The 26005-nt window shown below is 49.4% G+C and overlaps 1 protein-coding gene across 12 annotated transcripts in view; it reads left to right on the forward strand.

The window, feature by feature from the left end:
- LOC135550502 (RNA-binding protein Musashi homolog 2-like) overlaps positions 1-26005 on the forward strand; it is a 352748-nt gene that overhangs the window by 263328 nt on the left and 63415 nt on the right. For 7 of the 12 annotated variants that reach the window (XM_064981384.1, XM_064981385.1, XM_064981383.1 and 4 more), the window contains exon 9: positions 17606-17777. In XM_064981384.1, coding sequence (XP_064837456.1) covers positions 17606-17777 — 172 coding nt within the window. The remainder of the gene's footprint in view (positions 1-17605; positions 17778-26005) is intronic. The other 5 variants (XM_064981390.1, XM_064981387.1, XM_064981392.1 and 2 more) reach the window with 1 other exon arrangement.

Here is a 26005-nt window from a genome sequence, read left to right on the forward strand (position 1 = left end):
TAGCCCCAGTCAGTGTGTAGGTGTGTTAGCCCCAGTCAGTGTGTAGGTGTGTTAGCCCCAGTCAGTGTGTCTGTGCCTGAGCCCCAGTCAGGGTGTAGGTGTGTTAGTCCCAGTCAGTGTGTAGGTATGTTAGCCCCAGTCAGTGTGTAGGTGTGTTAGCCCCAGTCAGTGTGTAGGTATGTTAGCCCCAGTCAGTGTGTAGGTGTGTTAGCCCCAGTCAGTGTGTAGGTGTGTTAGCCCCAGTCAGTGTGTAGGTATGTTAGCCCCAGTCAGTGTGTAGGTGTGTTAGCCCCAGTCAGTGTGTCTGTGCCTGAGCCCCAGTCAGTGTGTAGGTATGTTAGCCCCAGTCAGTGTGTAGGTGTGTTAGCCCCAGTCAGTGTGTAGGTGTGTTAGCCCCAGTCAGTGTGTCTGTGCCTGAGCCCCAGTCCGGGTGTAGGTGTGTTAGCCCCAGTCAGTGTGTAGGTGTGTTAGCCCCAGTCAGTGTGTAGGTATGTTAGCCCCAGTCAGTGTAGGTGTGTTAGCCCCAGTCAGTGTGTGTGTTAGCCCCAGTCAGTGTGTAGGTGTGTTAGCCCCAGTCAGTGTGTAGGTGTGTTAGCCCCAGTCAGTGTGTAGGTGTGTTAGCCCCAGTCAGTGTGTAGGTGTGTTAGCCCCAGTCAGTGTGTAGGTGTGTTAGCCCCAGTCAGTGTGTAGGTGTTTTAGCCCCAGTCAGTGTGTAGGTGTGTTAGCCCCAGTCAGTGTGTAGGTATGTTAGCCCCAGTCAGTGTGTAGGTATGTTAGCCCCAGTCAGTGTGTAGGTGTGTTAGCCCCAGTCAGTGTGTAGGTGTGTTAGCCCCAGTCAGTGTGTAGGTGTGTTAGCCCCAGTCAGTGTGTAGGTGTTAGCCCCAGTCAGTGTGTAGGTGTGTTAGCCCCAGTCAGTGTGTAGGTGTGTTAGCCCCAGTCAGTGTGTAGGTGTGTTAGCCCCAGTCAGTGTGTAGGTGTGTTAGCCCCAGTCAGTGTGTAGGTGTGTTAGCCCCAGTCAGTGTGTAGGTGTGTTAGCCCCAGTCAGTGTGTAGGTGTGTTAGCCCCAGTCAGGGTGTAGGTGTGTTAGCCCCAGTCAGTGTGTAGGTGTGTTAGCCCCAGTCAGTGTGTAGGTGTGTTAGCCCCAGTCAGTGTGTAGGTGTGTTAGCCCCAGTCAGTGTGTAGGTGTGTTAGCCCCAGTCAGTGTGTAGGTGTGTTAGCCCCAGTCAGTGTGTAGGTGTGTTAGCCCCAGTCAGTGTGTAGGTGTGTTAGCCCCAGTCAGTGTGTAGGTGTGTTAGCCCCAGTCAGTGTGTAGGTGTGTTAGCCCCAGTCAGTGTGTAGGTGTGTTAGCCCCAGTCAGTGTGTAGGTGTGTTAGCCCCAGTCAGTGTGTAGGTGTGTGTCTGTTGAGCCCCAGTCAGTGTGTAGGTGTGTTAGCCCCAGTCAGGTGTGTGTCAGGTGTGTTAGCCCCAGTCAGTGTGTAGGTGTGTTAGCCCCAGTCAGTGTGTAGGTGTGTTAGCCCCAGTCAGTGTGTAGGTGTGTTAGCCCCAGTCAGTGTGTAGGTGTGTTAGCCCCAGTCAGGTGTGTTAGCCCCAGTCAGTGTGTAGGTGTGTTAGCCCCAGTCAGTGTGTAGGTGTGTTAGCCCCAGTCAGTGTGTAGGTGTGTTAGCCCCAGTCAGTGTGTAGGTGTGTTAGCCCCAGTCAGTGTGTAGGTGTGTTAGCCACAGTCAGTGTGTAGGTGTGTTAGCCCCAGTCAGTGTGTAGGTGTGTTAGCCCCAGTCAGTGTGTAGGTGTGTTAGCCCCAGTCAGTGTGTAGGTGTTAGCCCCAGTCAGTGTGTAGGTGTGTTAGCCCCAGTCAGTGTGTAGGTATGTTAGCCCCAGTCAGTGTGTAGGTGTGTTAGCCCCAGTCAGTGTGTAGGTGTGTTAGCCCCAGTCAGTCAGTGTGTAGGTGTGTTAGCCCCAGTCAGTGTGTAGGTCTGTGCCTGAGCCCCAGTCCGGGTGTAGGTGTGTTAGCCCCAGTCAGTGTGTAGGTGTGTTAGCCCCAGTCAGTGTGTAGGTGTGTTAGCCCCAGTCAGTGTGTAGGTGTGTTAGCCCCAGTCAGTGTGTAGGTGTGTTAGCCCCAGTCAGTGTGTAGGTGTGTTACCCCCAGTCAGTGTGTAGGTGTGTTAGCCCCAGTCAGTGTGTAGGTGTTAGCCCCAGTCAGTGTGTAGGTGTGTTAGCCCCAGTCCGGGTGTAGGTGTGTTAGCCCCAGTCAGGTGTGTCCCCAGTCAGTGTGTGTTAGCCCCAGTCAGTGTGTGAGGTGGGTGGTGTGTTAGCCCCAGTCAGTGTGTAGGTGTGTTAGCCCCAGTCAGTGTGTAGGTGTTAGCCCCAGTCAGTGTGTAGGTGTGTTAGCCCCAGTCAGTGTGTAGGTGTTAGCCCCAGTCAGTGTGTAGGTGTTAGCCCCAGTCAGTGTGTAGGTGTTAGCCCCAGTAAGTGTGTAGGTGTGTTAGCCCCAGTCAGTGTGTAGGTGTGTTAGCCCCAGTCAGTGTGTAGGTGTGTTAGCCCCAGTCAGTGTGTGTGTTAGCCCCAGTCAGTGTGTAGGTGTTAGCCCCAGTCAGTGTGTATGTTTGTTAGCCCCAGTCCAGGTGTAGGTGTGTTAGCCCCAGTCAGTGTGTAGGTGTGTGAGCCCCAGTCAGTGTGTGGTGTATGTGTTAGTCCCAGTCAGTGTGTAGGTGTGTTAGCCCCAGTCAGGTGTAGGTGTGTTAGCCCCAGTCAGTGTTTAGGTGTGTTAGCCCCAGTCGTGTGTAGGTGTGTAGCCCCAGTCCGGGTGTAGGTGTGTTAGCCCCAGTCAGGGTGTAGCCCCAGTCAGTGTTAGCCCCAGTCAGTGTGTAGGTGTTAGCCCCAGTCAGTGTGTAGGTGTTAGCCCCAGTCAGTGTGTAGGTGTGTGAGGTGGGTGTAGGTGCCCCAGTCAGTGTGTAGGTGTGTTAGCCCCAGTCAGTGTGTAGGTGTGTTAGCCCCAGTCAGTGTGTAGGTGTGTTAGCCCCAGTCAGTGTGTAGGTGTGTTAGCCCCAGTCAGTGTGTCAGGGTGTTAGCCCCAGTCTAGGTGTAGGTGTGTTAGCCCCAGTCAGTGTGTAGGTGTTAGCCCCAGTCAGGTGTAGGTGTGTTAGCCCCAGTCAGTGTGTAGGTGTGTTAGCCCCAGTCAGTGTGTAGGTGTTAGCCCCAGTCAGTGTGTATGGCCCCAGTCAGTGTGTAGTTAGCCCCAGTCAGTGTGTAGGTGTGTTAGCCCCAGTCAGTGTGTAGTGTGTTAGCCCCAGTCAGTGTGTAGGTGTGTTAGCCCCAGTCAGTGTGTAGGTGTGTTAGCCCCAGTCAGTGTGTGAGGTGTGTTAGCCCCAGTCAGTGTGTAGGTGTTAGCCCCAGTCAGTGTGTAGGTGTGTTAGCCCCAGTCAGTGTGTAGGTGTGTTAGCCCCAGTCAGTGTGTAGGTGTGTTAGCCCCAGTCAGTGTGTAGGTGTGTTAGCCCCAGTCAGTGTGTAGGTGTGTTAGCCCCAGTCAGTGTGTAGGTGTGTTGTTAGCCCCAGTCAGTGTGTAGGTGTGTTAGCCCCAGTCAGTGTGTAGGTGTGTTAGCCCCAGTCCGTGTGTAGGTGTGTTAGCCCCAGTCAGTGTGTAGGTGTGTTAGCCCCAGTCCGGGTGTAGGTGTGTTAGCCCCAGTCAGTGTGTAGGTGTGTTAGCCCCAGTCAGTGTGTAGGTGTGTTAGCCCCAGTCCGGGTGTAGGTGTGTTAGCCCCAGTCCGGGTGTAGGTGTGTTAGCCCCAGTCAGTGTGTAGGTGTGTTAGCCCCAGTCAGTGTGTAGGTGTGTTAGCCCCAGTCAGTGTGTAGGTGTGCCTGAGCCCCAGTCAGGGTGTAGGTGTGTTAGCCCCAGTCAGTGTGTAGGTGTGTAGGTCAGTGTGTAGGTAGCCCCAGTCAGTGTGTAGGTGTGTTAGCCCCAGTCAGTGTGTAGGTGTGTTAGCCCCAGTCAGTGTGTAGGTGTGTTAGCCCCAGTCAGTGTGTAGGTGTGTTAGCCCCAGTCAGTGTGTAGGGTGTTGTCAGTGTGTCTGTGCCCAGTCAGTGTGTAGGTGTGTTAGCCCCAGTCAGTGTGTAGGTATGTTAGCCCCAGTCAGTGTGTAGGTGTGTTAGCCCCAGTCAGTGTGTCTGTGCCTGAGCCCCAGTCAGTGTGTAGGTGTGTTAGCCCCAGTCCGGGTGTAGGTGTGTTAGTCCCAGTCAGTGTGTAGGTATGTTAGCCCCAGTCAGTGTGTAGGTGTGTTAGCCCCAGTCAGTGTGTAGGTGTGTTAGCCCCAGTCAGTGTGTAGGTGTGTTAGCCCCAGTCAGTGTGTAGGTGTGTTAGCCCCAGTCAGTGTGTAGGTATGTTAGCCCCAGTCAGTGTGTAGGTGTGTTAGCCCCAGTCAGTGTGTAGGTGTGTTAGCCCCAGTCAGTGTGTAGGTGTGTTAGCCCCAGTCAGTGTGTAGGTGTATTAGCCCCAGTCAGTGTGTCTGTGCCTGAGCCCCAGTCCGGGTGTAGGTGTGTTAGCCCCAGTCAGTGTGTAGGTGTGTTAGCCCCAGTCAGTGTGTAGGTGTGTTAGCCCCAGTCAGTGTGTAGGTATGTTAGCCCCAGTCAGTGTGTAGGTATGTTAGCCCCAGTCAGTGTGTAGGTGTGTTAGCCCCAGTCAGTGTGTAGGTGTGTTAGCCCCAGTCAGTGTGTAGGTGTGTTAGCCCCAGTCAGTGTGTAGGTGTGTTAGCCCCAGTCCGGGTGTAGGTGTGTTAGCCCCAGTCAGGGTGTCGGTGTGTTAGCCCCAGTCAGTGTGTAGGTGTGTTAGCCCCAGTCAGTGTGTAGGTGTGTTAGCCTCAGTCAGTGTGTAGGTGTGTTAGCCCCAGTCAGTGTGTAGGTGTGTTAGCCCCAGTCAGTGTGTAGGTGTGTTAGCCCCAGTCAGTGTGTAGGTGTTAGCCCCAGTCAGGTGTGTAGCCCCAGTCCGGGTGTAGGTGTGTTAGCCCCAGTCCGGGTGTAGGTGTGTTATCCCCAGTCAGTGTGTCTGTGCATGAGCCCCAGTCAGTGTGTAGGTGTGTGAGATGTGTGAGGTGGGTGTATGTGTGTTAGCCCCAGTCAGTGTGTAGGTGTGTTAGCCCCAGTCCGGGTGTAGGTGTGTTAGCCCCAGTCAGTGTGTAGGTGTGTTAGCCCCAGTCAGTGTGTAGGTGTGTTAGCCCCAGTCAGTGTGTAGGTGTGTTAGCCCCAGTCAGTGTGTAGGTGTGTTAGCCCCAGTCAGTGTGTCTGTGTGAGCCCCAGTCCGGGTGTAGGTGTGTTAGCCCCAGTCAGTGTGTAGGTGTGTTAGCCTCAGTCAGTGTGTAGGTGTGTTAGCCCCAGTCAGTGTGTAGGTGTGTTAGCCCCAGTCAGTGTGTAGGTGTGTTAGCCCCAGTCAGTGTGTAGGTGTGTTAGCCCCAGTCAGTGTGTAGGTGTGTTAGCCCCAGTCAGTGTGTAGGTGTGTTAGCCCCAGTCCGGGTGTAGGTGTGTTAGCCCCAGTCCGGGTGTAGGTGTGTTATCCCCAGTCAGTGTGTCTGTGCATGAGCCCCAGTCAGTGTGTAGGTGTGTGAGATGTGTGAGGTGGGTGTATGTGTGTTAGCCCCAGTCAGTGTGTAGGTGTGTGAGATGTGTGAGGTGGATGTAGGTGTGTTAGCCCCAGTCAGTGTGTAGGTGTGCTAGCCCCAGTCAGTGTGTAGGTGTTAGCCCCAGTCAGTGTGTAGGTGTTAGCCCCAGTCAGTGTGTAGGGTGTTAGCCCCAGTCAGTGTGTAGGTGTGTTAGCCCCAGTCAGTGTGTAGGTGTGTTAGCCCCAGTCCGGGTGTAGGTGTGTTAGCCCCAGTCAGTGTGTAGGTGTTAGCCCCAGTCAGTGTGTAGGTGTTAGCCCCAGTCAGTGTGTAGGTGTGTTAGCCCCAGTCAGTGTGTAGGTGTGTTAGCCCCAGTCAGTGTGTAGGGTGTTAGCCCCAGTCAGTGTGTAGGTGTGTTAGCCCCAGTCCGGGTGTAGGTGTGTTAGCCCCAGTCAGTGTGTAGGTGTGTTAGCCCCAGTCAGTGTGTAGGTGTGTTAGCCCCAGTCAGTGTGTAGGTGTGTTAGCCCCAGTCAGTGTGTAGGTGTGTTAGCCCCAGTCAGGGTGTAGGTGTGTTAGCCCCAGTCAGTGTGTAGGTGTGTTAGCCCAGTCAGTGTGTAGGTGTGTTAGCCCCAGTCAGTGTGTAGGTGTGTTAGCCCCAGTCAGTGTGTAGGTGTGTTAGCCCCAGTCAGTGTGTAGGTGTGTTAGCCCCAGTCAGTGTGTAGGTGTGTTAGCCCCAGTCAGTGTGTAGGTGTGTTAGCCCCAGTCAGTGTGTAGGTGTGTTAGCCCCAGTCGGGTGTAGGTGTGTTAGCCCCAGTCCAGGTGTGTCCCCAGTCAGTGTGTCTGTGTTGAGCCCCAGTCAGTGTGTAGGTGTGTGAGATGTGTGAGGTGGGTGATGTGTGTTAGCCCCAGTCAGGTGGTGTAGGTGTGTTAGCCCCAGTCAGTGTGTAGGTGTGCTAGCCCCAGTCAGTGTGTAGGTGTGTTAGCCCCAGTGTAGGTGTTAGCCCCAGTCAGTGTGTGTTAGCCCCAGTCAGTGTGTAGGTGTGTTAGCCCCAGTCAGTGTGTAGGTGTGTTAGCCCCAGTCCGGGTGTAGGTGTGTTAGCCCCAGTCAGTGTGTAGGTGTGTTAGCCCCAGTCAGGTGTGTAGTGTGTTTGTTAGCCCCAGTCAGGGTGTAGGTGTGTTAGCCCCAGTCAGTGTGTAGGTGTGTTAGCCCCAGTCAGTGTGTAGGTGTGTTAGCCCCAGTCAGTGTGTAGGTGTGTTAGCCCCAGTCAGTGTGTAGGTGTTAGCCCCAGTCGGGTGTAGGTGTGTTAGCCCCAGTCCGGGTGTAGGTGTGTTAGCCCCAGTCAGGGTGTAGGTGTGTTAGCCCCAGTCAGTGTGTAGGTGTTAGCCCCAGTCAGTGTGTAGGTGTTAGCCCCAGTCAGTGTGTAGGTATGTGTGAGGTGGGTGTAGGTGCCCTAGTCAGTGTGTAGGTGTGTTAGCCCCAGTCAGTGTGTAGGTGTGTTAGCCCCAGTCAGTGTGTAGGTGTTAGCCCCAGTCAGTGTGTAGGTGTGTTAGCCCCAGTCAGTGTGTAGGGTGTTAGCCCCAGTCAGTGTGTAGGTGTTAGCCCCAGTCTAGGTGTAGGTGTGTTAGCCCCAGTCAGTGTGTAGGTGTTAGCCCCAGTCAGGATGTAGGTGTGTTAGCCCCAGTCAGTGTGTAGGTGTGTTAGCCCCAGTCAGTGTGTAGGTGTTAGCCCCAGTCAGTGTGTAGGTTTGTTAGCCCCAGTCAGGGTGTAGGTGTGTTAGCCCCAGTCAGGTGTAGGTGTGTTAGCCCCAGTCAGTGTGTAGGTGTGTTAGCCCCAGTCAGTGTGTATGTTTGTTAGCCCCAGTCCGGGTGTAGGTGTGCTAGCCCCAGTCCGGGTGTAGGTGTGTGAGATGTGTGAGGTTGGTGTAGTGTTAGTCCCAGTCAGTGTGTAGGTGTGTTAGCCCCAGTCAGGGTGTAGGTGTGTTAGCCCCAGTCAGTGTTTTGGTGTTAGCCCCAGTCCGGGTGTAGGTGTGCTAGCCCCAGTCAGGTGTAGGTGTGTTAGCCCCAGTCAGGGTGTAGGTGTGTTAGCCCCAGTCAGTGTGTAGGTGTTAGCCCCAGTCAGTGTGTAGGGTGTTAGCCCCAGTCAGTGTGTAGGTGTGTTAGCCCCAGTCAGTGTGTAGGTGTGTTAGCCCCAGTCAGTGTGTAGGTGTGTTAGCCCCAGTCAGTGTGTAGGTGTGTTAGCCCCAGTCAGTGTGTAGGTGTGTTAGCCCCAGTCAGTGTGTAGGTGTGTTAGCCCCAGTCAGTGTGTAGGTGTGTTAGCCCCAGTCAGTGTGTAGGTGTGTTAGCCCCAGTCAGTGTGTAGGTGTGTTAGCCCCAGTCAGTGTGTAGGTGTGTTAGCCCCAGTCAGTGTGTAGGTGTGTTAGCCCCAGTCAGTGTGTAGGTGTGTTAGCCCCAGTCAGTGTGTAGGTGTGTTAGCCCCAGTCAGTGTGTAGGTGTGTTAGCCCCAGTCAGTGTGTAGGTGTGTTAGCCCCAGTCAGGGTGTAGGTGTGTTAGTCCCAGTCAGTGTGTAGGTGTGTTAGCCCCTGTCAGGGTGTAGGTGTGTTAGCCCCAGTCAGTGTTTTGGTGTTAGCCCCAGTCAGGGTGTAGGTGTGTTAGCCCCAGTCAGTGTGTAGGTGTGTTAGCCCCAGTCAGTGTGTAGGTGTGTTAGCCCCAGTCAGTGTGTCTGTGTTGGCCCAGTCAGTGTGTAGCCCCAGTCAGTGTGTAGGTGTGTTAGCCCCAGTCAGTGTGTAGGTGTGTTAGCCCCAGTCATATTAGTGTGTAGGTGTGTTAGCCCCAGTCAGTGTGTAGGTGTGTTAGCCCCAGTCAGTGTGTAGGTGTGTTAGCCCCAGTCAGTGTGTAGGTGTGTTAGCCCCAGTCAGTGTGTAGGTGTGTTAGCCCCAGTCAGTGTGTAGGTGTGTTAGCCCCAGTCAGTGTGTAGGTGTGTTAGCCCCAGTCAGTGTGTAGGTGTGTTAGCCCCAGTCAGTGTGTAGGTGTGTTAGCCCCAGTCAGTGTGTAGGTGTGTTAGCCCCAGTCAGTGTGTAGGTGTGTTAGCCCCAGTCAGTGTGTAGGTGTGTTAGCCCCAGTCAGTGTGTAGGTGTGTTAGCCCCAGTCAGTGTGTAGGTGTGTTAGCCCCAGTCAGTGTGTAGGTGTGTTAGCCCCAGTCAGTGTGTAGGTGTGTTAGCCCCAGTCAGTGTGTAGGTGTGTTAGCCCCAGTCAGTGTGTAGGTGTGTTAGCCCCAGTCAGTGTGTAGGTGTGTTAGCCCCAGTCAGTGTGTAGGTGTGTTAGCCCCAGTCAGTGTGTAGGTGTGTTAGCCCCAGTCAGTGTGTAGGTGTGTTAGCCCCAGTCAGTGTGTAGTGGTGTGTTAGCCCCAGTCAGTGTGTAGGTGTGTTAGCCCCAGTGTGTAGGTGTAGCCCCAGTCAGTGTGTAGGTGTGTTAGCCCCAGTCAGTGTGTAGGTGTGTTAGCCCCAGTCAGTGTGTAGGTGTGTTAGCCCCAGTCAGTGTGTAGGTGTGTTAGCCCCAGTCAGTGTAGGTGTGTTAGCCCCAGTCAGTGTGTAGGTGTGTTAGCCCCAGTCAGTGTGTAGGTGTGTTAGCCCCAGTCAGTGTGTAGGTGTGTTAGCCCCAGTCAGTGTGTAGGTGTGTTAGCCCCAGTCAGTGTGTAGGTGTGTTAGCCCCAGTCAGTGTGTAGGTGTGTTAGCCCCAGTCAGTGTGTAGGTGTGTTAGCCCCAGTCAGTGTGTAGGTGTGTTAGCCCCAGTCAGTGTGTAGGTGTGTTAGCCCCAGTCAGTGTGTAGGTGTGTTAGCCCCAGTCAGTGTGTAGGTGTGTTAGCCCCAGTCAGTGTGTAGGTGTGTTAGCCCCAGTCAGTGTGTAGGTGTGTTAGCCCCAGTCAGTGTGTAGGTGTGTTAGCCCCAGTCAGTGTGTAGGTGTGTTAGCCCCAGTCAGTGTGTAGGTGTGTTAGCCCCAGTCAGTGTGTAGGTGTGTTAGCCCCAGTCAGTGTGGTGTAGGTGTAGCCCCAGTCAGTGTGTAGGTGTGTTAGCCCCAGTCAGTGTGTAGGTGTGTTAGCCCCAGTCAGTGTGTAGGTGTGTTAGCCCCAGTCAGTGTGTGAGGTGGGTGGTGTGTTAGCCCCAGTCAGTGTGTAGGTGTGTTAGCCCCAGTCAGTGTGTAGGTGTGTTAGCCCCAGTCAGTGTGTAGGTGTGTTAGCCCCAGTCAGTGTGTAGGGTGTTAGCCCCAGTCAGTGTGTAGGTGTGTTAGCCCCAGTCAGTGTGTAGGTGTGTTAGCCCCAGTCAGTGTGTAGGTGTGTTAGCCCCAGTCAGTGTGTAGGTGTTAGCCCCAGTCAGTGTGTAGGTGTTAGCCCCAGTCAGTGTGTAGGTGTGTTAGCCCCAGTCAGTGTGTAGGTGTGTTAGCCCCAGTCAGTGTGTAGGTGTGTTAGCCCCAGTCAGTGTGTAGGTGTTAGCCCCAGTCAGTGTGTAGGTGTGTTAGCCCCAGTCAGTGTGTAGGTGTGTTAGCCCCAGTCAGTGTGTAGGTGTGTTAGCCCCAGTCAGTGTGTAGGTGTGTTAGCCCCAGTCAGTGTGTAGGTGTGTTAGCCCCAGTCAGTGTGTAGGTGTGTTAGCCCCAGTCAGTGTGTAGGTGTGTTAGCCCCAGTCAGTGTGTAGGTGTGTTAGCCCCAGTCAGTGTGTAGGTGTGTTAGCCCCAGTCAGTGTGTAGGTGTGTTAGCCCCAGTCAGTGTGTAGGTGTGTTAGCCCCAGTCAGTGTGTAGGTGTGTTAGCCCCAGTCAGTGTGTAGGTGTGTTAGCCCCAGTCAGTGTGTAGGTGTGTTAGCCCCAGTCTAGGTGTGTTAGCCCCAGTCAGTGTGTAGGTGTTAGCCCCAGTCAGTGTGTAGGTGTTAGCCCCAGTCAGTGTGTAGGTGTGTTAGCCCCAGTCCGGGTGTAGGTGTGTTAGCCCCAGTCAGTGTGTAGGTGTGTTAGCCCCAGTCCGGGTGTAGGTGTGTTAGCCCCAGTCAGTGTGTAGGTGTGTTAGCCCCAGTCAGTGTGTAGGTGTGTTAGCCCCAGTCAGTGTGTTGGTGTGTTAGCCCCAGTCAGTGTGTAGGTGTGTTAGCCCCAGTCAGTGTGTAGGTGTGTTAGCCCCAGTCAGTGTGTAGGTGTGTTAGCCCCAGTCAGTGTGTAGGTGTGTTAGCCCCAGTCAGTCTGTAGGTGTGTTAGCCCCAGTCAGTGTGTAGGTGTGTTAGCCCCAGTCCGTGTGTAGGTGTGTTAGCCCCAGTCAGTGTGTAGGTGTTAGCCCCAGTCAGTGTGTAGGTGTGTTAGCCCCAGTCAGTGTGTAGGTGTGTTAGCCCCAGTCAGTGTGTAGGTGTGTTAGCCCCAGTCAGTGTGTAGGTGTGTTAGCCCCAGTCAGTGTGTAGGTGTGTTAGCCCCAGTCAGTGTGTAGGTGTGTTAGCCCCAGTCAGTGTGTAGGTGGTTAGCCCCAGGGTGTAGGTGTGTTAGCCCCAGTCAGTGTGTAGGTGTGTTAGCCCCAGTCAGGTGTAGGTGTGTTAGCCCCAGTCAGTGTGTAGGTGGTTAGCCCCAGTCAGTGTGTAGGTGTGTTAGCCCCAGTCAGTGTGTAGGTGTGTTAGCCCCAGTCAGTGTGTAGGTGTGTTAGCCCCAGTCAGTGTGTAGGTGTGTTAGCCCCAGTCAGTGTGTAGGTGTGTTAGCCCCAGTCAGTGTGTAGGTGTGTTAGCCCCAGTCCGGGTGTAGGTGTGTTAGCCCCAGTCAGTGTGTAGGTGTGTTAGCCCCAGTCCAGGTGTAGTTAGCCCCAGTCAGTGTGTAGGTGTTAGCCCCAGTCAGTGTGTAGGTGTGTTAGCCCCAGTCAGTGTGTAGGTGTGTTAGCCCCAGTCAGTGTGTAGGTGTGTTAGCCCCAGTCAGTGTGTAGGTGTGTTAGCCCCAGTCAGTGTGTAGGTGTGTTAGCCCCAGTCAGTGTGTAGGTGTGTTAGCCCCAGTCAGTGTGTAGGTGTGTTAGCCCCAGTCAGTGTGTAGGTGTGTTAGCCCCAGTCAGTGTGTAGGTGTGTTAGCCCCAGTCAGGGTGTAGGTGTGTTAGCCCCAGTCAGTGTGTAGGTGTGTTAGCCCCAGTCAGTGTGTAGGTGTGTTAGCCCCAGTCAGTGTGTAGGTGTGTTAGCCCCAGTCAGTGTGTAGGTGTGTTAGCCCCAGTCAGTGTGTAGGTGTGTTAGCCCCAGTCAGTGTGTAGGTGTGTTAGCCCCAGTCAGTGTGTAGGTGTGTTAGCCCCAGTCAGTGTGTAGGTGTGTTAGCCCCAGTCAGTGTGTAGGTATGTTAGCCCCAGTCAGTGTGTAGGTGTGTTAGCCCCAGTCAGTGTGTAGGTGTGTTAGCCCCAGTCAGTGTGTAGGTGTGTTAGCCCCAGTCAGTGTGTAGGTGTGTTAGCCCCAGTCAGTCAGTGTGTAGGTGTGTTAGCCCCAGTCAGTGTGTAGGTGTGTTAGCCCCAGTCAGTGTGTAGGTGTGTTAGCCCCAGTCAGTGTGTAGGTGTGTTAGCCCCAGTCAGTGTGTAGGTGTGTTAGCCCCAGTCAGTGTGTAGGTGTGTTAGCCCCAGTCAGTGTGTAGGTGTGTTAGCCCCAGTCAGTGTGTAGGTGTGTTAGCCCCAGTCAGTGTGTAGGTGTGTTAGCCCCAGTCAGTGTGTAGGTGTGTTAGCCCCAGTCAGTGTGTAGGTGTGTTAGCCCAGTCAGTGTGTAGGTGTGTTAGCCCCAGTCAGTGTGTAGGTGTGTTAGCCCCAGTCAGTGTGTAGGTGTGTTAGCCCCAGTCAGTGTGTAGGTGTGTTAGCCCCAGTCAGTGTGTAGGTGTGTTAGCCCCAGTCCGGGTGTAGGTGTGTTAGCCCCAGTCCGGGTGTAGGTGTGTTATCCCCAGTCAGTGTGTCTGTGCATGAGCCCCAGTCAGTGTGTAGGTGTGTGAGATGTGTGAGGTGGGTGTATGTGTGTTAGCCCCAGTCAGTGTGTAGGTGTGTTAGCCCCAGTCCGGGTGTAGGTGTGTTAGCCCCAGTCAGTGTGTAGGTGTGTTAGCCCCAGTCAGTGTGTAGGTGTGTTAGCCCCAGTCAGTGTGTAGGTGTGTTAGCCCCAGTCAGTGTGTAGGTGTTAGCCCCAGTCAGTGTGTAGGTGTGTTAGCCCCAGTCAGTGTGTAGGTGTGTTAGCCCCAGTCAGTAGGTGTAGGTGTGTTAGCCCCAGTCAGTGTGTAGGTGTGTTAGCCCCAGTCAGGGTGTAGGTGTGTTAGCCCCAGTCAGTGTGTAGGTGTGTTAGCCCCAGTCAGTGTGTAGGTGTGTTAGCCCCAGTCAGTGTGTAGGTGTGTTAGCCCCAGTCAGTGTGTAGGTGTGTTAGCCCCAGTCAGTGTGTAGGTGTGTTAGCCCCAGTCAGTGTGTAGGTGTTAGCCCCAGTCAGTGTGTGTAGGTGTTAGCCCCAGTCAGTGTGTAGCCCCAGTCCGGGTGTAGGTGTGTTAGCCCCAGTCAGTGTGTAGGTGTGTTAGCCCCAGTCAGTGTGTAGGTGTGTTAGCCCCAGTCAGTGTGTAGGTGTGTTAGCCCCAGTCAGTGTGTAGGTGTGTTAGCCCCAGTCAGTGTGTGTGTTAGCCCCAGTCAGGGTGTAGGTGTGTTAGCCCCAGTCAGTGTGTAGGTGTGTTAGCCCCAGTCAGTGTGTAGGTGTGTTAGCCCCAGTCAGTGTGTAGGGTGTAGCCCCAGTCAGTGTGTAGGTGTGTTAGCCCCAGTCAGTGTGTAGGTGTGTTAGCCCCAGTCAGGTGTAGGTGTGTTAGCCCCAGTCAGTGTGTAGGTGTGTTAGCCCCAGTCAGTGTGTAGTGTGTTAGCCCCAGTCAGTGTGTAGGTGTGTTAGCCCCAGTCAGTGTGTAGGTGTGTTAGCCCCAGTCAGTGTGTAGGTGTGTTAGCCCCAGTCAGTGTGTAGGTGTGTTAGCCCCAGTCAGTGTGTAGGTGTGTTAGCCCCAGTCCAGGTGTAGGTGTGTTAGCCCCAGTCCGGGTGTGTAGGTGTGTTAGCCCCAGTCCGGGTGTAGGTGTGTTAGCCCCAGTCAGTGTGTAGGTGTGTTAGCCCCAGTCCGGGTGTAGGTGTGTTAGCCCCAGTCAGTGTGTAGGTGTGTTAGCCCCAGTCAGTCTGTAGGTGTGTTAGCCCCAGTCCAAGTGTAGGTGTGTTAGCCCCAGTCCAGGTGTAGGTGTGTTAGCCCCAGTCCAAGTGTAGGTGTGTTAGCCCCAGTCCAGGTGTAGGTGTGTTAGCCCCAGTCAGTGTGTAGGTGTTAGCCCCAGTCAGTGTGTAGGTGTGTTAGCCCCAGTCAGTGTGTAGGTGTGTTAGCCCCAGTCCAGGTGTAGGTGTGTTAGCCCCAGTCCAGGTGTAGGTGCTAGCCCCAGTCAGGATGTAGGTGTATTAGCCCCAGTCAGTGTGTAGGTGTGTTAGCCCCAGTCAGTGTGTATGTGTGTTAGCCCCAGTCAGTGTGTAGGTGTGTTAGCCCCAGTCAGTGTGGAGGTGTGTTAGCCTCAGTCAGGGTGTAGGTGTGTTAGCCCCAGTCAGTGTGGAGGTGGGTGTAGATGTGTTAGCCCCAGTCCAGGTGTAGGTGTGTTAGCCCCAGTCCAGGTGTAGGTGTGTTAGCCCCAGTCAGTGTGTAGGTGTTAGCCCCAGTCAGTGTGTAGTTGTGTTAGCCCCAGTCAGTGTGTAGGTGTGTTAGCCCCAGTCCAGGTGTAGGTGTGTTAGCCCCAGTCCAGGTGTAGGTGCTAGCCCCAGTCAGGATGTAGGTGTGTTAGCCCCAGTCAGTGTGTAGGTGTGTTAGCCCCAGTCAGTGTGTAGGTGTGTTAGCCCCAGTCAGTGTGGAGGTGTGTTAGCCTCAGTCAGGGTGTAGATGTGTTAGCCCCAGTCAGTGTGGAGGTGGGTGTAGATGTGTTAGCCCCAGTCAGGGTGTAGGTGTGTTAGCCCCAGTCAGTGTATAGAGACTTTTAATAGTCCTATTTGTACTGCCTGGTTTCTCTCCACTCAGTATAGAGGTCATTCCCTGACAATTAGACTGCTAGTGTGCACTCTCCTGCTCTGCTTCCCCTTCCCCTTCCTCCTCAACCCCTCCCACACCTTACAGGTATTTAAGCTCCCATTTGCTTTGATTGGAAAATGATGGCAGTCTGAAAATTGTCGCTCTCACAGGGTAGGAAGCGTAGAGGCACAAATGGGGGAGAGAGAACAGAGCAGCGTCGCTAGCTAGGAGAACAGGTGCTCTGTGACAGCTACAAAGTGCTTTGCAGCGAACGAAGGGACAGTGTGTTTCTATGGCCTCTGCTTCTTTAATCGACTAGCCCTCCAACAGCCACTAATCTTAGTGGTCTAACACTGCAGCTTTTCCTCTGGAGATAGCGAGCCATCACACTACCACAGCAGCCTTCACACTAACACAGCAGCCTTCATACTAACACAGCAGCCTTCATACTAACACAGCAGCCTTCACACTAACACAGCAAACTTCACACTAACACAGCAAACTTCACACTAACACAGCAGCCTTCATACTAACACAGCAACCTTCACATTAACACAGCAACCTTCACATTAACACAGCAGCCTTCACACTAACACAGCAGCCTTCACACTAACACAGCAGCCTTCACACTAACACAGCAGCCTTCACACTAACACAGCAGCCTTCACACTAACACTGCAGCCTTCATACTAACACAGCAGCCTTCACACTAACACAGCAACCTTCACACTAACACAGCAGCCTTCACAGTAACACAGCAGCCTTCACAGTAACACAGCAACCTTCACGCTAACACAGCAGCCTTCACGCTAACACAGCAACCTTCACACTAACACAGCAACCTTCACATTAACACAGCAGCCTTCACACTAACACAGCAAGCAGCCACCATCCACATTTGTACACCACAACTATTAATCTAACACAGCAACTTTCACACTTAGGCACAGGCAACTTTTATTCTAACTCAGCAACTCACGCTGTATAATAACACTGTATAATACCAGGCTGTTTCTACAGTGGAGGATCAGTGAAGGAATGGTAATGTTTGCCTGGAGCTCGTCAGAGCAGAGCAGAGGTGCAGCCCTGGCCATTTGCATTTGTATGGATGCTGGGGTTTACCTGCACTGTGCAGTGGTATCCAACCCAGCAGAGGAGAAGCAGCTTATATTGTGCAGTGGGCAGGATGACATGCATGTGAATTTGAATAGCAGAGAAAGAGAGAGAGAGAGAGAGAGAGAGAGAGAGAGGCCCTGTTAAATCTCAGGCTGTGGGTTAGACACGAAGCCAGGAGGCAGACAGACAAACAGATGGACAGGCCTAGGGCCCAAGCAGGCAGTGGAGCAGACAGATTGTGCGGCGCAATGAACAGGCTCGGCCTACCAAAAAGAAGAGCAGGCGATAGACACACGGCACAGACACGCCAGCCCTGTCAGCCGAGCCAGTCACACAGACACACACTCCTGTATATTTCATAAATCCCAGATAGATGTGTGGTAAATAGGATACGGCTGGAGATGACTTTCTCACTGGTGTGGATGAAACCCCCCCCCCCCTTCTCTATCAGTCTGTCAGAGTGGAATGTTATTTCTGGTCTGATCAACCCCCTCCCCCCCTCCACCACACACACCCCTCCTAGACAGGTCCTGCTCTGTTTACCCCAGCTGCTCCTCTCTGAAGGATTGAGATTGTGAAGCTTGTGAATTTGTGTGTGTTTGCATGTGTATGTGTGTGTGTGTGAGACTCTGTGTGTATGTGCGTGAGACTTTTTGTGTGGATGTGTGTGTGCCTGTGGTTGGCATGTGTGGTTTCATGTTTGTATATGTCTATACAGATATATCTGTGTGCATGTTCTTTAGCGAAAACATTGATGTATTTCTCTCAGCAGTGTTGACATAGAGTACATTATTTATTTTGTTGCATATACATGTTCATACAGGCTTGCTGTATTGCTAGTATTTAGACCTGTCACATCTACCAGCTGATAAGCATTGTGTTGGAGGAGAATATGTTAGTCATAAGAGGGCAGAACTAAGTGTGTGTGAGAGCAGAGAGTAGATGGCAGGAGAGATAGAGAGGGGAGCGAGACAGAGAGAAACAGCGCAAGAGAGAGACCCACACGCAATCACAGCAGCAGGATTTGTGACCTGTTGCCGCAAGAAAAGGGCAACCAGTGAAGAACAAACACCATTGTAAATACAACCTATATTTATGTTTATTTATTTTCCCTTTTGTACTTTAACTATTTGCACATCATTACAACACTGTATATATACATAATATGACATTTGAAATGTCTTTATTTGTTTGGAACGTTTGTGAGTGCAATGTTTTACTGTTCATTTTTTATTATCTATTTCACTTGCTTTGGCAAGAGAGAGAGAGAGAGAGAACGAGCGCTCCAGGTGGAATGGGCTGGGTACTGTAGAGCAGATGAGCACACAGAGGCAGAAATTTGAATTTTACCGACCTGACCTCAGCATTCACTCTACTGTCTCTCTGTCTCTCTCTAGGAAGACTGACAAGAATTTGAATAAAAGGACAGAAAACAAAGGCATTCACTGAGATGATGGGGGCTGTCTAAAGTGTTTGTGTGGAAGTCAGGGTGGAGGATTCTTTTCTCTCCATATTCCTCAGTCTACTCCTGAATGATAAGAAGGTCTGCCAGGGTTAGAATAGACATGAAGCCTCTCCACTAGCAGGTGACTGTGGTGCTGGGCAATAGAAAGTGGCTACAGGAAGACATTTTCAAATAATCAATGGAGACATCATGTTTGGAGGCTCTTCTACAACTATCCTGGTGCACCAGTAGTTTCAAAAGGCACTGGAATACTCTGAAGGATTGACCTTAGATTTTTTCCCCAGACAAGCAAACTTTAGCTTTTTAGAAAAAAACAACAGTATTGTTTCGTGAGGTCCTACTGGAATCTGGATATGTCCTGCCCAGTCCCATTCTTCTCCCTCCATGGGGCCATTAGGACTGATTTTTCATTTTTTTCTCACTGTGTTCACAGGTAGAATGTAAGAAGGCCCAGCCCAAGGAAGTGATGTTCCCACCAGGCACGCGAGGGAGGGCCAGGGGCCTGCCCTACACCATGGATGCCTTCATGCTGGGGATGGGAATGCTGAGTGAGTATGGACCAACACTACTCCAGCAAAGTCCAGCACACTACTCAGTCCCACACGGTAACATTCCCTAACACTCACTCTCCAACAATCGTGCAGGTCTCTGATTCATTGTTTTTTTTAAGTAATAAAGGAGAACCAATGTGCTGGTGGTATACAGTGCTTTCAGAAAGTATTCACACCCCTTGACTTTTTCCAAATGTTGTTGTTTTACAGCCTGAATTTAACATGAATTAAATTGAGATTTTGATCACTGGCCTACACACAATACCCCAGAATGTCAAAGTGGAATTATGTTTCTTTATTTTATTTTATTTGACAAATTCTTAAAAATAAAAGCTTAAATGTCTTCAGTCAATAAGTATTCAACCCCTTTGTTATGGTAAACCTTAATACGTTCAGGAGTAAAAAGTTGCTTAAGTCACATAATAAGTTGCATGGACTCACTCTGTGTGCAGTAATAGTCATTCAAAAATTATGTTAAAAACTATATAATTTCTGTGCCCTCCACACACACACACAGTACAATTATCTGTAAGGTCCCTCAGTCTGAGCAGTGAATTTCAAATACAGATTCAACCACAAAGACCAGGGAGGTTTTCCAATGCATTGCAAAGAAGGCACTTGTTAGTAGCTGGGTAAAAATAAAAAAGTAGATGGCAAAGTGGCAAAGTAATTCACTTTTTCTCCTGAATACAAAGTGTTGTGTTTGGGGAAAATCCAATACAACGCATTACTGAGTACCACTCTCCACATTTTCATGCATAGTGTTGCCTGCATCATGTTATGAGTATGCTTGTCATTGTTTTAAGGACTGATGGAGTTTTTCAGGATAAAAAAAATAAATGGAATGGAGGTAAGCACAGGCAAAATCCTAGACGAAAACCTTGTTTAGTCTGCTTTGCACCAGACACTGTGTCACGCCTTGGTCTTAGTATTTTGTGTTTTCGTTAATTAGTTGGTCAGGCCAGGGTGTGACATGGGTTTATGTTGTTGTATTTCGTAGTGGGGTTTTTTAGTTATTGGGATTGCGGCTGAGTAGGGGTGTTGCATAGGTTTGGCTGCCTGAGGTGGTTCTCAATCAGAGTCAGGTGATTCTCGTTGTCTCTAATTGGGAACCGTATTTAGGTAGCCTGGGTTTCACTTTGTATTTTGTGGGTGATTGTTCCTGTCTCTTTTTTAGTGTTCACCAGACAGGCTGTATAGGTTTTTTCACGTTCCGTTTGTTGTTTTTTGTATTTATAAGTTATTTTGTGTATCGTCATTTGTTCCATTTAAAAACATGAGTAACCAACACGCTGCATTTCGGTCCGACTCTCTTTCGACAAACGAAGAACGCCGTTACACACTGGGAGATGAATTCAGCTTTCAGCAGAACAATAACCTAAAACACAAGGCCAAATATACACTGAAGTTGCTTACCAAGAAGTCAGTGAATGTTCCTGAGTGGCCAAGTTACAGTTTTGACTTAAATCTACTTGGAAATCTATGGCAAGACCTGAAAATTATTGTCTAGCAATGATCAACAACCAATTTGACAGGACTTAAACATTTTTTTTAAGAATAATGTGTAAATGTTGCACCATCCAGGTGTGGAAAGCTCTTAGAGACTTACCCAGAAAGACTCACAGCTGTAATCGCTGCCAAAGGTGCTTCTACAAAGTATTAAGGGGGTGAATACTTATGTAAATGTTCTATTTCTTTATTTCATTTTCAATACATTTGCAAAAATGTATTGAGTCTAACTAATGTCTCGTGAGATAGAGGAAAATGTACTCAGATTAACTGAGCTCCACATTGAGCTCATCTAAGGTGTGCCGTTTCCGTGTCCACAAGAGGTCTATTTTCCTGGCGCTGGTGAGTCACGGGTGGTCCTGGGCGTAGGGAACAGGGCACCACATTACCGGGATAAATGGAGAGGAAAATTGAGGTGATGTCATATTATGGATTCATCACTCCGTCTGTGTGACCCCAGCAGTGGGTAATGACAGGGACACAGAGGGGTGTCATGGAGGGCCCTCATCTGTAGGCAGCCAGCTGTAGCTGTACCTCTTCTCTCCTTTCCTCTTCTCTCCTTCATCATCATTCAGCTCCCCATCTCTCTCTTTCCTCACCTCTCTGTCTCAGGGCAAGGGGTTGCTAAGGGCATGACACTGATATCAGACTGATTTTGCTGATGGTTTATGGTAAAAGTGGCAGTAACACCCGTAAGTGGTTCTGTCAGCACTGTCTAAGTAGTTCCCAGTCCAGATTTTGTCAGTTTGAACTATTTAACAAGCACGGTGAACTTTTCGGAACTTATTACGGATCAATGCGTCACTATGGAAGAGGGGAAAAACAGTCTGCTCCGGAGGGAGAATAGGGGCAGAGGAGGCGGGGAAAACAGTCTGCTCCGGAGGGAGAATAGGGGCAGAGGAGGCGGGGAGTGCTCATGTGAGAATATTAACTGCCAACTTATTTGGAGACACTCTTATCTAAATGAAATTGGAAAAGGCAGGACAGCGAAACATTCCTTTGTATAATTTGCATTTGGAAAAAAAAAACAGAGCCAGGCTCATTATTTAAGGAACTGTAAGGTTCTTATAAGCCAAATCTCATTAAAACTTGCTTTGTTTACTGCACCTAATCTAGCCATTTATCTTTATTGTGTTGTGCCCGATGTATGTTTGCTGAAATTAATACAGATTTGAGCCTGGGCAAGTATGGGTGTACCAGATGGATAATTGATTTTGAAGTGAATCAGAACTGTTGAGCCATAAAATAGGTACATTAGCATGCATATTAATAACGCAAATAACAGGGCCTGGAAACAGCCACCGGGCCAGATCCAATGACAGACGTTATTTACTGAGATGGCGGGCGGCAGAGATGCTAGGTTCAACACAGCAACACGCCAGAGTAATGAGTTTCCTTCTTCTCCTCTCCTCCTCCTTCTCTTCTCCTCCCTCTTTTTGTCTTCTGTCTTCTCCGCTCAGACTCAGATCCCCCTAGTGTATATGCTCGTACCCCTACCTCTGTTAACAATGACACGTTGCATATACACACATGCAGGCTGCTGATTGGGGTGTCTGAATTATGTGTCCTGTTTAAAGTGACTGTCCAGTATTTATGACTTACAATATGAGTGAAATTGTATTCCTTAAAATGGTAATTAACTAACTAAACAATCAGCTTTTCTGTGTTGGAATGGTGTAGGCATACCTCAACAATATAATGGTGTGGGTGTACCTCAACAATATAATGGTGTTGGTGTACCCCAACAATATAATGGTGTAGGCGTGCCTCAACAATATAATGGTGTGGTCGTACCCCAACAATATAATGGTGTTGGTGTACCTCAACAATATAATGGTGTTGGTGTACCTCAACAATATAATGGTGTAGGCATACCTCAACAATATAATGGTGTGGGTGTACCCCAACAATATAATGGTGTTGGTGTACCTCAACAATATAATGGTGTAGGCATACCTCAACAATATAATGGTGTGGGTGTACCTCAACAATATAATGGTGTGGTCGTACCCCAACAATATAATGGTGTGGGCGTACCCCAACAATATAATGGTGTTGGTGTACCTCAACATTATAATGGTGTAAGCGTACCTCAACAATATAATGGTGTGGGTGTACCTCAACAATATAATGGTGTAGGCTTACCTCAACAATATAATGGTGTGGGTGTACCTCAACAATATAATGGTGTTGGTGTACCCCAACAATATAATGGTGTAGGCGTACCCCAACAATATAATGGTGTGGTCGTACCTCAACAATATAATGGTGTAGGCTTACCTCAACAATATAAGGTGTACCTCAACAATATAATGGTGTTGGTGTACCCCAACAATATAATGGTGTAGGCGTACCCCAACAATATAATGGTGTGGTCGTACCTCAACAATATAATGGTGTAGGTGTACCTCAACAATAGAATGGTGTGATCGTACCCCAACATTATAATGGTGTGGTCGTACCTCAACAATATAATGGTGTAGGTGTACCTCAACAATATAATGGTGTTGGTGTACCTCAACAATATAATGGTGTTGGTGTACCCCAACAATATAATGGTGTGGTTGTACCTCAACAATATAATGGTGTGGATGTACCCCAACAATATAATGGTGTGGGTGTACCTTAACAATATAATGGTGTGGGCGTACCCCAACAATATAATGGTGTAGACGTACCCCAACAATATAATGGTGTTGGTGTACCTCAACGCTATAATGGTGTGGCGTGCCTCAACAATATAATGGTGTGGGTGTACCTTAACAATATAATGGTGTGGGCGTACCCCAACAATATAATGGTGTAGACGTACCCCAACAATATAATGGTGTTGGTGTACCTCAACGCTATAATGGTGTAGGCGTGCCTCAACAATATAATGGTGTGGGTGTACCTCAACAATATTATGGTGTGGTCGTACCCCAACAACAGAATGGTGTGGGTGTACCTCAACAATATAATGGTGTGGTCGTACCCCAACAATATAATGGTGTAGGCATACCCCACCAACATAATGGTGTGGGCATACCCCAACAACAGAATGGTGTGGGCGTACCACAACAATATAATGGTATGGGCGTACCCCAACAATATAATGGTGTGGGTTTACCCCAACAACAGAATGGTGTGGGCGTACCCCAACAACAGAATGGTGTGGGTGTACCTCAACAATATAATGTTGTGGTTGTACCCCAACAATATAATGGTGTAGGCGTACCCCAACAATATAATGGTGTTGGTGTACCTCAACGATATAATGGTGTAGGCGTGCCTCAACAATATAATGGTGTGGGTGTACCTCAACAATATAATGGTGTGGTCGTACCCCAACAATATAATGGTGTTGGTGTACCTCAACAATATAATGGTGTAGGCGTACCCCAACAATATAACGGTGTTGGTGTACCTCAACAATATAATGTTGTAGGCGTACCTCAACAATATAATGCTGTGGGTGTACCTCAACAATATAATGGTGTTGGTGTACCTCAACAATATAATGGTGTGGGTGTACCTCAACAATATAATGGTGTTGGTGTACCCCAACAATATAATGGTGTAGGCGTACCTCAACAACAGAATGGTGTGGGCGTACCTCAACAACAGAATGGTGTGGGCGTACCCCAACAATATAATGGTGTTGGTGTACCTCAACGATATAATGGTGTAGGTGTGCCTCAACAATATAATGGTGTGGGTGTACCTCAACAATATAATGGTGTGGGTGTACCTCAACAATATAATGGTGTGGTCGTACCCCAACAATATAATGGTGTAGGCGTACCCCAACAATATAATGGTGTTGGTGTACCTCAACAATATAATGGTGTAGGCGTACCCCAACAATATAACGGTGTTGGTGTACCTCAACAATATAATGTTGTAGGCGTACCTCAACAATATAATGGTGTGGGTGTACCTCAACAATATAATGGTGTTGGTGTACCTCAACAATATAATGGTGTTGGTGTACCTCAACAATATAATGGTGTGGGTGTACCTCAACAATGTAATGGTGTTGGTGTACCCCAACAATATAATGGTGTAGGTGTACCTCAACAACAGAATGGTGTGGGCGTACCTCAACAACAGAATGGTGTAGGCGTACCCCAACAATATAATGGTGTTGGTGTACCTCAACGATATAATGGTGTAGGCGTGCCTCAACAATATAATGGTGTTGGTGTACCTCAACGATATAATGGTGTAGGCGTGCCTCAACAATATAATGGTGTGGGTGTACCTCAACAATATAATGGTGTGGTTGTACCCCAACAATATAACGGTGTTGGTGTACCTCAACAATATAATGGTGTGGGCGTACCTCAACAACAGAATGGTGTGGGCGTACCCCAACAACAGAGTGGTGTGGGCGTACCCCAACAACAGAGTGGTGTGGGCGTACCCCAACAACAGAGTGGTGTGGGCGTACCTCAACAACAGAATGGTGTGGGCGTACCCCAACAACAGAGTGGTGTGGGCGTACCTCAACAACAGAATGGTGTGGGCGTATACCGGTCATAAAAAATATTATTCTATTATTAATATTTTGTTAACAGTCTGTTACAGATACAATTTTAAGGTGAAATGTTTTGTGTTTTTTCTGCCATTTATGCCACCAATACAAGTAAATGTCAACTCAAGAACATTATTTGGGTATGCGTTAACAGAATATTAACTTTTAAAAGTTATATTTTCAATGGACAGTTACTTTAAACGTCTATGAATATGTGTCAGACTGTGGAGATGAGTGGGTGTGGGAGAGAGTATGTGTGAGGAAAGTTTACATTTTTTCCCTCTATGGGCAAGTGACTGTGGTTGCTCTGTATGCCCCTGATGTGCTGTAGCCCTCCCCCCATGTCCTGAGGCAGCGGCCCATGTGTCAACAGAGCGCCACAGAACAGTATTCACGCCATGCCCTTTAAATACCAGCCCCTGACCCCCCACTCCCTGCCATGTAGATGTGCCTCATTTAACTCTCTGCTGGGATAGTCAGCACATACTACCTAGTGAACTGCAGCAGGAGGCCCAGGGCAAACACACACACAAATACACTCACACACACACAGACACAGACACAGCAAGGCCGGTGCCAGAACGAATCAGTTGGATGGGCATTTGATTTCCATAGGGGGGCCAGTGGACGTGCACCATTCTTTTTAACAGTATGCACAAATAATCATTTTGTTGTTGTCAGTACAAAAGGTCAGTACAAAACCATCACAAAAGCAATAATGGCATTATAATGACTATACTGAACAAAAATATAAACGCAACATGTAAAGTGCTGCATGTTTCATGAGGTGAAATAAAAGATCCCAGAACATTTCCGATATGCACAAAAAGCTTATTGCTCTCACATTTTGTGCACAGATTTGCTTACATCCCTGTGAATATTTCTCCTTTACCAAGATAATCCATCCACCTGATAGGTGTGGCATGTCAAGAAGCTGATGAAACAGCATGATCCTTACACAGGTGCAACTAGGTGACAATATTGGTGACAATATTACCGCCAATATTACCGCCACATGGGCAGTCATGAGTCATGACCGCAGTAAAATTCCATGTGACATGGTAATCTCCTTTTATGCACTCTGGACATGCTTTGGTATTACCCAACTTGCTAACTACCATCAGGTCCTAATGGCCTGGTACTCCGGGCTCTATTGTCCCTCTTTAGAAACACCACAAAAATCCTGAATTAAAATGATGATTGTGCCATTATACAATGCATAGCCTAACGCATATTACATTACGCATGGTAGAAAAACATAAAACAAAACTGATTTAAGATGTCTTTGGTACATAATTGGTCTAGCCTACACTCCAAAATTAAACAAATTAAAGTAAATCACTTCTGAGTGTGGACCGTATTATTATGCAGATTGGATGGACTGGTTACCTTATGCTACACTCCAGACTTTCTATCCATGAGTCTGGAAGAGAACGTATAGCCCTAGGCGATGCTGTAGGTTCATTGATTGTGCAGGGCGGCTTACAGTTAGCCTACAATTTGTGCATTTGTATTTGATTTTGAATAGCCTAGTAACAGGACATTGTTTATGTTTCTATAATTAATAGGGTGACACATTCCCTTCAGCTTTACAGAATATCACCAACATGCGTTTCCATCCCCTCTCTCCATTATTCCTTTCTCGAGCGCGCAGATGGCTGTCAACAGTTTAGGGAAATATGTTTAATTGCGAAAACACATTGCTATTGATGTTCCTGAACAGATTTCACTCGGTTTCCCAAATGAAGCCCTGGGTAGCTGCAGGAACAAGGTTGGAGAGCCCATGGCAAACAGAGTGCGGATGGAATATCACCTGTCGGGCCAGCGAGATCATGCTCCTCAAACAGTGGTTGATGCTTGGAGTGAATTAAGTGTTCTTCTATTTATTCATCAGCTGCTCATATGAAGCACATGCTGAAACCCAAGTGGCTTACAAAGTAGACAGGCAGGAAAGTGTGGCCTCCATTCACTATTCGAATGCATACAGACGGCTTGTATTTCCCCCCCTGCCCCTTTGATAAATGGGCCATTCTAAAACAAAACTAATTTGACATATTAGTAAAGATTAGATTCATTTGAGAATAGTCTGATTGGTGAAAATATGATCACTTGATGAGAGAACAGCTGTGAAGCCTGAGGCAAGGAACAGGGCGCAAGGTTGTTTTTTTGCTACTTTCTCAAATAGTCAATAGTCACATCAAGCAGCCCATATATGTGTTGATTCCTAAGACATTCTAAAGGTGTGTATCATTCACAA

The sequence above is a fragment of the Oncorhynchus masou genome, chromosome 12, assembly GCF_036934945.1.
Source record: "Oncorhynchus masou masou isolate Uvic2021 chromosome 12, UVic_Omas_1.1, whole genome shotgun sequence".
In the NCBI taxonomy this organism is placed as follows: Eukaryota; Metazoa; Chordata; class Actinopteri; order Salmoniformes; family Salmonidae; genus Oncorhynchus; species Oncorhynchus masou.